The 14,225-nt window shown below is 40.5% G+C and overlaps 1 protein-coding gene across 1 annotated transcript in view; it reads right to left on the reverse strand.

The window, feature by feature from the left end:
- Nucleotides 1–14,225, reverse strand: part of RSRC2 (arginine and serine rich coiled-coil 2) — a 238,343-nt gene that overhangs the window by 213,989 nt on the left and 10,129 nt on the right. Inside the window, exons 2-3 of the mRNA XM_069214956.1 lie at nucleotides 7,508–7,658; nucleotides 5,503–5,546 (exon numbers count right to left, since the gene is read on the reverse strand). Of these exons, the coding sequence (XP_069071057.1) occupies nucleotides 5,503–5,546; nucleotides 7,508–7,658 (195 nt within the window). The remainder of the gene's footprint in view (nucleotides 1–5,502; nucleotides 5,547–7,507; nucleotides 7,659–14,225) is intronic.

The following is a 14,225-nucleotide window of genomic DNA, read 5'->3' on the forward strand; positions in this document are numbered from 1 at the left end:
TTGCACCCCAAAGATGCTTACTTCTCTATCCCAATGTCGAAGGACAGTCCGGTTTATTCAATTTCAGTGGAAAGGTCAGATGTTTAAGTTTTGTTGTCTTCCCTTTGGTCTAGCTTCAGCTCCTTGGTGTTTCACCAAGGTCATGACAGTAGGGATTTCTTTTATGAGGAAAAGAGGAGTGGGATTAGTTGTTTATTTAGATGACATTTTGATAATGTCTCAGAGTGTGGATCAGCTCATCAGGGATCAGCAGTTGACACAGAAGCTCATGGAGACTTTGGGTTTCTTAGTGAATTTAGAGAAGCGAGTTTTGACTCCATCTGAAAGTTTAGAGTTCCTAGGGTTTTCAATAGATGCTGTTTGATGTGAAGATTATGTTCTGTTTACCAGTAAAAAAGGTGAACAAGAAGGAAAGTTTAACTCAGAGAGCTTGTGAGATTGCCCAGATTGTTGTTGTCACCAATACAGGCTGTGTTTCCTTAACCATTGCATTATCATGTTCTCCAAAGGATAAAGGCAAGAGTCCTTCAGTCAGGCTTGTGGTATGGAGACAAAGTATGTCTGGATTTGGAGGCAAACGAGGGATTAACTTGGTGGTTGGACAATCTAGACGCCCGCGATGGGCGTGCCATTTTTGGATACATGCCAGATTTAGTTTTGGAGTCAGATACAAGTCTTTCAGGTTGGGGAGCCCGTTTGGGTGCACAGGAGACCATGGTTTATGGTCAGATGCAGAAAGGAATCTTCATTTCAACTGTTGAGAAATAATGGCTGCTCCATATGCGCTCATGAGTTTAAAAAATGTTTTGAAGAACAGCAGAGTTCAGTTCAGTTGAAGATGGACTATGTTCATGCAGCGGCTTCTATAAATCGATTTGGGGGTGGGGCTGTCTTGATTCAATGCTCTTTCTGATTTAGCAAATTAACTTTGGGTTTTTAGTCTAGAGCAAAAAAATCACCTTGAGAGCAGAATATCTGCCTGGGAAAGACAATGTTTCTATGGATTGGAATTCAAGATATTTGTAGTATTTTTCGGATTATCTTTTTTTAGAGAATACTTCCTGCAAAGATTACAATTTTTGGGGTCCTTTAGAGGTAGACCCGTTTGCCAGCAGATTAACTGACCAGATTCAGAGGTATTACAATTTGCTTCTGGATCCAGGAGCTTCGACTGTGGACGCTTTTCAGCAGGACACGACAGCATATGCTTGAGAGCATATGTATTTCTCCCCTTTGCGCTGATTAAGAGGGTTCTGCAGAAGGTGAGGAGAAAAGTAGGTCACAGTAGGTGCTGGTGACTCCGATTTGGGTGTCACAAGTGTGGTTCCCAATGTTGTTGGACTTGGCATGTTAAGATTCCTTTTTGCCACAGAGGGCATGTCTTTTGGAAAACATGGATGGAGAAGAGCATCCCATGGTAGAGTCGGGAGTTTTGAACCTTCTTGTCTGGAGAGTGTCAGAAAATCTTCTGCTGCGTCAGGCCTTTCGGGAAAGACTGTGGAGTTGCTCCAGGAGTCTTGGACCCAGGGCACCAGACGCAGCTATAAGGGAATCTGTAATGTGTGGGTTTATTGGAGTTTTGAAAGGGTTTGGATTTCGTGGAGGCACCTGTTGTAAATGTAGTGAATTATTTAGTAAAACAGTTTGAGAGAGGATTGTCTTACTGGACCGTTAATTGTTATAGGTCAGCAGTTTCTGCGGGCTATAATCTTGATGGTCGTAGTGTAAGTAATAATGTTTTGGTCTGTAGAGTTATGAAAAGCATCAAGTTGAGGAGACTACCTGTGGAGAGGTACGAGGTTTAATGTGATGTGAACAGAGTACTCTGTTTGTTTCAGGGCCAAATAAGTATTTGGCGCTTAGGAAGTTAACAATAAAGCTGGCTTCTTTGTTTTTGCTTGATATTTTGTCGCAGAATATCTGATGTGAAAGCTTTGGAGGCAACTAATAGACATAACAATCCCTTGGGGGTAACCTTTGAGATAATGAAAAGAACTAAAACAAAGTCAGAAACTATTTTTTTTTTAAATCGAAATTTGACTCATGTAAAGAACTTTGTGTGGTACGATGTATGAAAGAATATGAGTCCGGAACTCAAGACCTGATGGAGTGGATCAATTATGAATTTCTTTAGTAAAGCCTTATAAGGGGGTAACAACAGCAACTATTGCTAGATGGATCAAATGGACAGTGCAAGAGGCAGATATTAACAAAAATCCACTCGTCATTCCAAGAGAGTTGCTATGACCAGTAAGGCATTTTGGAAGGGTGGTAGGTTGAAAGACATATTAAAGGCAGCTGATTGGCCTGAAACTTTTGTAAGACATTACTATAAGCCGGTTGAGCATATGACTGGTGTGGTGCTATGCATAATGATAGCCTCCGGTCTTGTAATGAAATGACGATTCTCCAAGTGTAATGAATAAAGAATCTAGATTTCATTAAATAAACAGAGGCTAGCATTATCCCACCTGCCACACCCTTTGAGTTAAAAAAAAAAAAAAAGAAAAAAAAAAAAAAAAGGGAAGGGTTAAAATATTTGGTTGTGTGTATATGTATTATTGAGGAAATATTGTAATGTATGTTTTATAAGGTTGATTTTTGACTATTTGAGGTATAAATTTGAAATGAAAAGCGGTTAATATTTTGTGTTTTGATTTGTAGAGCGTAACCAATGGCGACTGTGTTGGGCAGATGATGTGAGAACTGGACTTACTGGATGAAGCTTGGATTTGCAATTAAAAGAAGAGGATTCTGTTCAAGGACTATGTGTGTAAAAGGTTCTAATTCTGGAATGTTCTTATGTATTCTTTAAAGGACTGCTGCTTAATGCCAATGCTAGCCTCCGTGTCTTTAATGAAATTTAGAGTCTTTATTCATTCCACTTGGAAAAATCGCCATTCTCCTTACAAAATGTAGGAGGAAGCTCCAACTTCTGCATGGGTTTAAACAGAGGGAGGATCAGTTTGAATAAATCTATCCAATTCCATTTTTTCTAGGGCACCAATGTTTGCTCGAGTGAGAAATGTTTACTTAGCATAAATTTTTGAAAGCATCCCAAGAGTTTTCTTCATTTTATTTGATGTTGATCAATTCTTTTAAAACTTGTAGCCAACATCTTTCATGATTTATTGCACGCTGCATCCTGAAGCCCACTTCTTAAAGCTTTCTCGTTTGTGAATTCCCATGCTCTAATTCACAAAAAGGCCAGGATACAGCATTCAGTTTCTTTTATCTGATCGTCTGCTTAACAAGCTCTCACGTGATTTACTCAATCTATCATCAGGAAGAGGCAATTTTAAAAGGACATAATATGGATTTTATTTTGGTAAATTTGGAGATGGGAAACTGTATGAGAAGCAGCTTGAATATCGATATCTCAAGGATATTATTTTAAACGCATTAATGGAAACAATAACATGAGAACCCATCATGAGGATGACTTGATAAAATGAGGCACACTGAGTACTTCTTACTCTAATCAAACAATGGTGCCCCAGAGAAAGCGGAATTAGACCTATTAGGGATATGGTACAACAAACACAGAAGTATTAAAATTATTTTCATCTTGGGATGGGTTTGAGGACTCCACAAAAAGGGAGACAGTGAGAATATGAAGGAGGATCCCATGATGTAGCTGCAGAAAAATAAACCTCTTTCGAAGTTTCAAAGATTTCATATACAGGTGAAAAGCAAAAAAATGATAATGGTTTGAGCAAACCACAAGGCAAGGGATTGTGGCCAGCTAGACCAAAGCAAAGGTGGCCAAACGTCATATGTGAGGGGGTATTTCAATTTTCTCCAGCCAGTGTAACTGGTTTAAATATAAGAAGACCTTTTTCAGCAACCTGGGTAAGTAAACAGTAGCTCACAGAGTCTTGTGGCCCCACTGTGCTCAAGGGCCGAAAATCATTCTTAGAAATAAAACCAAGGAATATTGTCAAGGTGGATTACTAGAATTTGGGGATCTCAAACAACTTACCGAGATAATAATAACTTTGAAATTAAGCAATCATACGCTTTTACTTTTCTATTGCAGAATACAAAATACTAAATCTCAAGTTATTGCAGCAAAGGGGCACAAGCAAGTGCAGTACAGGCTAGCAAATAAAATAGTTTAGCAGATACAAATATGTAAATCGACTACAATGAACACGCCATATATTGGATCTATGGGCTACAAAAGAGTACTATTAAACGAGCCTGTCTCACTACATACATCAATTAAATGGTACACAGAAACTAATTAGTAAGGATATTTACCTGCAGCAATGAAAGCAAAATGTATGTGTAAAGGAAGACTTTCTTAGTCTATTTGAAGACAGGAATTCAATTGTTTGCTTTGGGTCGCCATGTATACACTTTAAACACAAGTGCATACAGAATGAGCCCCCAAGTAGCAATAAGTCTTCATTTCGCATAGTTCATGTATCATGCATTTATTATGTTTATAGAAGCATTTTCTGGAAAGTCTTCCCAAAAAAGCACTCAATTGCAACTCAAACATCAACCTCGCACAACAAACACTTTTAACAGACCAATCATAAACAATGATTATGTTTCAAAAGGCCAAAATTTTAATGACTGATAGTTACCTTTTCGTGAAGGAGGCTTATAATTTTGCTATTTGATTCAGCAGCGTCTTCAGTTCAGTCTCTTCGTGCGTTAGCACGCTGAGTATGATTTATTATAGAAATGTTATCATAAGAACTAAGCAAAATAGTCATTTTCATAAAAGCGCACCTAAATTAAATATTGTCATCACCAAACTAGATCTGATTCCAGTTCAAGTCTTTGTGATGAAATAAACAAATGTACCAAAGTGCATTGTCAATGTAACATCAACGTAAGTATCCCGTTTAAAAAGATGCAACGTGAGGAACCTTCATACAAGTAGTAGCAATTAAGGTGCACCACAAAGAGTGGTTGAAGGACCTAAATGACTGTTCTTAATATCAATATTTTAAACTATTGGACAAGCAATGCCCATGGGACAAGCAACGTGAAAATACTGTCTCTGAATGCAGGTCAAGAAACAATGGGTGCCAGAACATTGGTCTGTGAAAAAATGTCAATTTGTCAAATTACCGTTAAACATTAGCACGATCACCACAAAAAAATGTCAATTTTAATGATGGTCGGAAAATTACAAACGGGCAAAAAAGAGTTAGATTTATTTTTGTTTGCGAAGGTAGTTAAGAAAAAATTAGAGATTAAGGACAATTTAATAAGTTTAGATAATTCATTTCTGAGCCTTATGGTCTACTTTACTGCTTAAGATTTGTATCAAATCAAACTAGTTTCAAGGGCCACCATACGGACAGCTTAACTTTTCCTTTATGACGTTCAAAATGCACTTTGCCTACAGCACCAATTTACACTAATCAATTGCTTAAAATATGTATTTTATAGTGAGTGCATTGTAAGTACTTACCACTTTGCAATACACATAATTTCAAACAAAATAATGAAATTATTCATACCCTACAAAATATTAATTACCTCTTTGCTCCTGCTTCGACTTCTGCGTTTTCGTCCTTCATGATCTGTGAAATACCAAAAAGCAAACTATCACAAATAAATGTAAAACTGCTTATTACAGTATACAAATAAGTTACAGGATATCAAGTTTGGTAAAACATAGGCTTTAAGATATATGATTCTGATAATTCCGGACCACGTCAAATGGCTGAATGCCACTTTCCCTGACCCCTCATGAATGCATTTTTCACAATATGCGAGTTGTGAAAAAGGGAAAATAATGCTACCACGATGATTTGCTATCCTTTGTTCTAGCTCTCCTTCTTTGACATCTGGTTGGAAACGTCAGCATCGCAAGCAGGACCAGAATATGTTTATCAAAAAGTAATTGGTTGCTCTACGTTCCCTCCTCCTCAGAGACATAGGGCAAGCATCCCCTCCCTAAAGCACTGAACTCTTCTTCTGCCATCAGCTCTGTTCCCCAATGTTTTTTATTCATCATGAAAGGTTAACAGTGGAGTGACTGACTGAGTGAACTAGAACTAAGAGTAAGAGTACAGAAATCACCACCAAAGATTATTTCCTTGATCTCTCATGCTAACTCACAACAGTGCCATTTGGTGCATGATTGCACAGGGTGGGACCAAAGAGAAGAGATGGCTAGCTGATTCGTTTTCCTAAAAACGTATGCTGTTTCCTAGTGAAACCTGAAAATTGAATTACTCTTTGCTCAAATCCAGTCCCATAGCTGAACAGTTAAGTAGCATTTTGACCGTTCCCCCTCTTCCGTTCAACTAGACAAGGACCGACTTCTTGTCAGAACACAGGCTCTTTTCCCAGTAGACAAAGATTACAATTTAATCCAAACAAATTGGAAATGGCTTTCAACTCTGCTCGTTTTGGTGAAGGACAGGGGTATGGGTGCTCGAAGTTCATAGCCTGGCAGCAAGTTCTGCAGTCGTACTGGGAAGAATCGGCTTCATGACTATTTCGGATCAATAAAAAGCTACAATATGCCAACACTACTCTGGTCAGATAACTCAAATACTATCTTGACTCCACAAAGCTGTCTTGACTGGCTCCAAAAAGACCAAATGAATTACGAAAGGTTACAGCTGGGATAAGGAAAAGATGTCCCTTAAACAGCACAGATAAAAGCCTCTAGACCCACCACCTTTCACAGAATTAAGTGAAAAACACAGTCACACCTACGTGCTCAGTGATACAATACGCTTCCTCAAATCAAGGGGGGAAAAAAACGGTAGTTTCGTCCCATCATCTATTCCCTTCTCAGCCATCAAGGAGCAAAAACACTTTAAATGATTCTTAGTGACCGCTTTGAAATCAGCGAGCATTAAAAAAAACGAAAAAAAAACAAGAATTTGCATTGCAATGTGTCTCGCATTTGCTCCAGCTAGAGCTATTGGTGGTGCAAATTCCTAATTGGCCTTTTCTTGCCACAGTTTTAAAATGAAAAGTAAAACATTAGTTAACATAAGTGAGCTGATTCAAAGCGCAATGAGCATGAGCACAAAGGGGAGACACAAAAGGAAAAAGAAGTTCGCTCCCAGTTAAACATATCGGCAATCATGCAATTATCCATGTAACAGGGTCAGCCTGCAAGGTGGTACCAAAACCTCCCCAAGGACTGACAAACGTAAAGCATTTACCAATCATAACAAAGGATTTTTAAAAGGCAAGCCCACAAACTAGTGAAAGTGATGGAGGTGAGGTGGGCATGGTAAAAAGTCCACAATACTTACAAAGGGTAAAAAGCGTTTGCACGCTCAACCTAAAAAACGACACAAACATTTCCTTTTACAGCTAAACATACCCGTTTAATTTCATGCATTTCATGTTTGTGAAATAATTAACGAAAAATGACTTATCTTACCAAACCACAGCAAGAAAAGTACAATTTCTCTGACAAACTGAGCAAGACAGACTCAATACGCTCAAAAACATAATTTTGTGAAACTGACTGTGTGAAGTCCAAGAAAAGCATCAAGTTATTCACAATTCATACCAGATTTCCGTTTTCGTTCCCTTGACCGTGACCGAGATCTTGAATAATGACGTTTTGAGGATCGAGGTGATTTGGAGGGATCTGAATGCTTTTTCTTTTTTTCAGGGGACGTCCTGTCTGGGGTTACTGTATCTCGGTCTGAATCACTGGCCTAGATAACAGAACAGCGTTATTAATAACCATAAACAAGCATTTGCAATGCAATAGGTCTCGCAATTATTTGAGTTAGAGCTATTGGCATTGTTAATTGATAACTGGACTTTTCTTGACATATAGTGGTCAACCCTGCCTTATAATTTGGTATTTTCCTGCCACATAGTTCCATTAGAACTGCATATAACTGAAGCACTTCCGTTTACATTCGAAGCGGGCGCAGAAAGAGCGATGAAACAAACAACTCTCTAAATTCCACATGATTCACATTTAGCTGATCCTCAAATATGTTATTTCTTACAAAGTGTTGCATAACCAAATCGTCTTGGTGCTAAACGAATTAAACATAAACACAGTAAAAAGGAAACTCACAGGATTGTGTTAGTCTTTTATCGATCATGTTTACTCAATATATATGAATAAATGACAGCCCGTTTGCACGCTGCTATGCTCAACCTAAAAATTGTGTTCAGCAACAATTGTAAAGCACTACAGACCAAAAGAGCATATAAGTAACTATGGAGGTTCTGACAAACATGTTTGTATTTTGTGTGGGGAATCATCTGTTCCTATGCCGACATTCATCTGGCCGAAAAAGAAACCTGATAACATGAAAAAGAAAAAAAAAAACAGCTAAACCAGGGTTGGGGGGGGGTATGGGGGGGGGGGGGGGGGACATGAAAACTATCGCTTTTGATAAGTGCCTATCAATGTGTTGATATAATCGATGTTCTAATGTGAAACACCTTCGGTGTGTTAATTAAATATTGTTGTTTGGGTTTTGAAGTGAGTTCATGATATTTTTGAATCAACGTTCGATAAACTATTTACATGCCCCGTGGTGCAAGGGGCATTGCTATTTCTTTTAGTTCCTTGACTCGCCAACCTCTAGTGCCCACTGGAGTGATTGCGGAGTGTGCGCGCCCCCATGGCTCCCCAGGGGTTTGTGAATATTGTGCCATTGACCAAAAGGAGAGTAGATTTCAGTGTGCAGCAGGTGCAGTGGCCCCGGGGTTTAGAGGCTTGAGGGGCCCACTGAGCACTGATTATTGTGAAGGTTCGTAGAGCACACTTCCTGGAGGATGCAGGACTCAGGTTTGTATGGCATCTTTCAAAGCTGGGCCAGCTTTTTATCCTGTATTCCTCTTTCCACCAGCAATGAACATGAAACACAGCCCTAAATGTGCGTTTAAATACTCGCTGCTAATAAATACATGAGCCCCTTCCATCTTAACATAAGAGAGGTGTGGTATTGTATGCCTTTGTTTAGCGAGGGGCATGAGGGCTGAGAATAGTCTGCATGTTGATAATGTAAGATAAATTAAAGCAGCCCCTTCTCCCTCCAACACAGACACCCCCCACAAAACACAGGTACACAAAGAAACCATATAAACACCCACCCAAACACAAATCATGTCAAGCACACACACACAGACCCTTTAAATATTATTTATGCAATCAGTTCTAGAAGTGATTTCATTTTGTAAGACAATTAGCAGTGATTCCAAAACCAGTTTGTGTTTTGTCTTGATGTGTTGGTACTGTACCCTCCGTGGGAACAGCAAACTGAAGATAATAAACATAACCAGAAAGGTAGACAACTGCTGTACAGAGTGGTCAGAGGAGCCAGGATTCTCTTTGCCCCAGAACTCCCTGTAAACTCTTGCTGCACTGGCTTCCACATCTGAAGAAAGCGCGCGGGACCATGTTAAGCTGATCCTCACAAGGGAGCTGGGAGTGCTCTCAGTCAGACTGTCCCCGGCTTCCTCTGTAACCTCGCAAGCAATGGAGGCAGGATTGTAAAACAAGAGGGAGGGGGCCAGATGTGGGATAGTGAATAGAACAAACACCGCCCCATCCTCACTTAGAAGACCAACGTGCGTTCGCAAAGTAAGTGAAAAATATTCACAAAATTATTATCCCAGCTCAGGATCAGCTTGAATGACGTGACTATTCCGCTCTCAGGGAGGATAAACAGTGCCCCCTCATGAGCTCGGAGAATGCGCGTGCCTTTGTGAAGCGTTTTTCATATAAAGATGCTTCTGATAATCCTAGAAAGCAGAGTGAAAGCAGGAATAAAACAATGCAACAGGTCTCTCATTTGCTCGAGTTAGAGCTATTAGTGTTGTAAACTTCTAACCTGACTTTTCTTGCCACACAAATTACAAGAAAAAACAAGCATTTGGAATGCAATGGTATGGTGTTTGCTCGACTTAGAGATCTTAGCATTGTAAATTACTGACTGGACTTTTATTGCCAGACAGACTGAAAACAACAAGAGGAAGACAGCAAGAGCGAGCTGGCCCTGGAAAAGCCCCCCTCTGGTTTTATTAGGTTTGCAGAGGGAGCTGGTGGGGAGGAGGGACTGAAGCACCCACACTGTTGAGGTGAAACAGGCAAATGCCAAAAAAAAGTCCCTTACAGAAGAGATAATCAGGACATAGCGTATTCACACAGTACTTTGTGCTGCTCCCAAAGTGAAAAAAGGCAGGACAAAGAGGCAGAACTGACCACTAGCAAGCAAGGATTTTTGAAGGACACTGCAACTAACAAATCAAATAGCTGTTCTTCACAGTATAAGTATGCAACACGTCGAACGCTCGACCTAAAAAGATGTACACAGATATACTTCCTATTTCAGGTTCTATAAAGAGGGTTAACATACAATTTTAAAGGCTAAATCACACATTGTCACTGTGACAATTTACTATATGATGTAACGTTCTGTGCAGCCACCACGGCTGCTTTAAATCTACGCTAGTGTGTGCGTATGTTGTCCACACACCACAAATAACCTAATGACACACAGATTCAATTAAAGATTTCAACCCACAAGGGAGTCAAAGAGAAAACTGCATTTCTCACACAATATCCTGGGACGATGGAATATATATATATATATTTTTTAAAACAACTTTGGTTTTACCTACATTTACATCCACTATCAAGGCTAACGTAACTGTCAAAATTTCTGCGAGATTAAGAACAAAGCACCTTCTTTTTAAAACATTGCAATTTAATTTAACAAAAAGCAGAGCAAGAAAGCAATGGAGAAAGGACACGTGTTGTTTGTGCCAGCAAAGTGTGTGCCCATTCAACAGTTTTAGAGACTTTGCCACAGTAACCAAGGTAACATTGTAAGAGTTAACGTAATGTTACATGGGAATGCTAACGTATTACTAACAGATAAGAAAGCTTCTTGCTCCGTGCCCTTAAGAAAAACCAGTGCAGCCCAAAGGAACTGGGTTGTAAGCAGGGCTGCTACAAGTATGCGTTCTGCGGCTTTCTTTGCATATAGTTTTGCAGCATCCGACGCAATTCATCTGTTGATAATCTGCTGATTTTAACAAAAAATGTTTTGTTTCTAGCTCACATGAATCAAAAGTTACCAAACAATTTGTGACGTGTTTGTGCACTGTTGAAAGCCCTTTGCAAAGGTTAAATTCTATTTTTGGTTGTTAAACTGGTACTGAGGGGAAACCTTTACACAGACAGTATTACCATGAGTGCAAATGACAAAATAATGAAATATCACAAAAGGTTCTGTATTATGCCACCCACATATTATGTCTTTGCTTGCCGCATAACCTGGTGCTCGACTGCCGCATATTTAAAGTGGCACTGATTATATGGCTATTTATACAGAAATGTTTGAGTTGCATACATAATTTTATTAGGATACAGGAATGAAAGCAGAGCAAAAGGGTAAGTAAGGTGAATCAACAGCTTGGTGTTGATAGAAAGCAGCAGATGACAATACACAGCATGGATTGTTAAATGATGTTTCAACATCCAAGCGAGTGCCGTGGGTATTTGTGAGTGGAGTTGTTAGTGTTGTGGGATTTTATGTCAGGACCGGAGGCTCCGATTACGCTCCTCAGTTCTTTACTACTCAAACAGCAGCCAATGAAAAACAGTAAACACTAATAAGGCTTTAAACTGCGCCTCCCATAACCACCAATAGCAGACCAACATAGTCTATAAACTGGGGAGGCACCAACTGACGTCCTCTTTCTTTGCTGATCCGCAGTCAGATAAGCGCCGCCCCATTTGTTCCTATTTTTCGACACTTATGTGAAAATGTTATTGTACAATTTGTTACCTTTTGTGCTTTTTCCTTTCTCGCGGGCTAGGGTGCGTGTTGCACCCGTAGTCTGTTTTTCCTTTTTCCTAGCTTTGTACACGCGGTGCAAGCATTTTTTCTTTGGGCGGCATCAGAGTTCCTCGGTTTCTCATTTTCCTATCTTTTGCCGGCTTGCGGCGGTCGCCTGTCCCCCGCCCCCCTCCCTCCCAAGCACGACGTCTTCCGGGTCGTGGAGTTCATTTACGCACCAGGAGACGCGTGTGCGTAGCCCAATTGGGCCATTCACATGCGTGTACATCCCACAAGAGAGAGAAGTGACGTGTGTCAACTTCCCTTTCTCGCCGGAACATGGATGCCGGCCCCGGGCTGATCGGACAGGGGTAGTGATAATTTCCTGTAGTTCTTAAATACTGTGCCTCGTTTTTTCATAATAAATAGCGAGTCTGCTATTAAATATTCCTGTGTAGACACTCGACTTCTTGTGCAGCTAATTGGATTTTTTGACCCCCCTGACCAGTGCTGACTGGGATTGGAACAATTAAGAACTTGCTATTTATGCAATTGTGAACACTTCAATTTGTGAAGTTAGACAGCGGTGATACCATGTCAGATGAAGAGTATTATGGTCAGGGCTTGGAGATGTATGGTCCTTATGAGGAAGAAAAGTACTATTTAGAACAGTTTATTGACTCTTCCATACAGAAGTCCTTAGATAAAGTAATTTCATCGCCCCATGTACCCTTATCCAAAAATATTGATGATCTGGCTGGCCCTTCTCCGTCTCTTCTTTCTGTAGAAACATCATCACCGTTTGTCCCTTCTACTGAACAGCTGTTGCCTCACAAGAGCAGGTTGGCTAATATCTCCATTCCTTCTACCTCTGAACATACCTACTCTTCAGATACTTACACTCCCTTAACTTTGCCTACTGCTGTTTCTGATTCGGCTTCTTCTTAGGAATCCTCACAACCTAAGAAATGCACGTAGAAGTGTAAACTTTCTTCTTCCTTCTCTCCCTCTCCTTTTTCTTTCGAACCATTTGATATTATTCATCCCAGATCATCGGATTGGGCTCCAGCCCCCACTGTGGCTGATTATATGGAACTGCATATTCGGAATGGGTTTGAGAAGGAGGTCAGATCCAGATTGAGATCGGAGTGTCCGCGTCTAGACTTACCACATAAAACTGCGCTCACTCCTGAGATCAATAATACAATGGTAACATTCCTTAAGAAATATCATAAGAATCCGAAGAAAGGGATAGACAGGGCCCTTAAGGCTTGTCAAGATAAACTGTTAGATGTTTCAGGTCCCCTCGCAAAAATCCTCGAATTGGCACTTCATTTTCAGGAAACTGGAGCAGCCATCCATCCAGAGGTTCTGGCTGGGTGGACTCAACGAGCCATTTGTTGTCTTGGCAATGCAAGTTGTGTGTTAGCTTCAGAGCGTAGAAAGTCCGTCTTACTGCGTAATGACCCTCAACTGGCAGATTTGGCTTCGGCTGAAGCAGGTCATCTAGCTGAGGGACAACTTTTTGGAGACAAGATTGTGAAGGACATTGCAAAATTCATCAACACTTTCACGTCATTGGATAAATCCCAATCTTCCCTTAAAAGAACGTTTAACCCACTTTTTGGAAGGGCCAGTCAATTTCGAGGTCTCTCGACCGGCCGGGGCTTTCAACAATGTCCTGCAAGAGGAAATTATGCAAGACGCAGGGGTTACACCCAAGACCCTTCCCAAGCAGGTTTCTATCCCTTCAGATATAGAGGAGCATGCAACCGCAACAATTGAGGCGCACACTGAGGTTACAGAGCCATCAATAACACCCCCACAGGTAATAGATATTCCTCTTCCTTCTATCCCTTTAAGAGGCAGACTAAATATTTTCGTTCAAAAATGGGCTTCCATATCCAGAGACACATAGGTTCTAGATACTGTTCAGGGGTATTCCATAGAACTGTTTACTGCCCCTCAACAGCACACCCTGCCTCCTCCTATCCTCTTTTTCCCACCTAGACAAATCCTTTATAGACGGCGAAATTCAGAAACTTCCCGTCACCCAAAGGGTTTGTACAGCAACGTCTTTTTGGTGCAAAAGAAAGGCGGCGGTCAGAGATGAGTACTCAACGTCAGAAACGTCAACTCCGTTGTGGTGTACCGCCACTTCAAGATGGGGGGCTCCACCTGTTGAGATCTTCTTCAGGAGGGAGACTGGATGGTTCGCCTGGACCTGAAAGATGCTTACTTATCAGTTCCAATAGAGCCTTCTCACCTGCGGTTTCTTCAATTTCAGTGGAGAGACAGTTGGTACAAATAACCGACGCTCCCTTTCGGGCTGTCTTTAGCTCCTTGGGTGTTCACCAAACTCTTAAAACCAGTAGTGGAAAATCTTCGAGAGAGAGCATTCGCTTGATAATCTATCTAGACGACATGATTATCATGGCTCAGGATCAATCTCTGTTATTGACTCATCTGCTA

The sequence above is a fragment of the Pleurodeles waltl genome, chromosome 11, assembly GCF_031143425.1.
Source record: "Pleurodeles waltl isolate 20211129_DDA chromosome 11, aPleWal1.hap1.20221129, whole genome shotgun sequence".
In the NCBI taxonomy this organism is placed as follows: Eukaryota; Metazoa; Chordata; class Amphibia; order Caudata; family Salamandridae; genus Pleurodeles; species Pleurodeles waltl.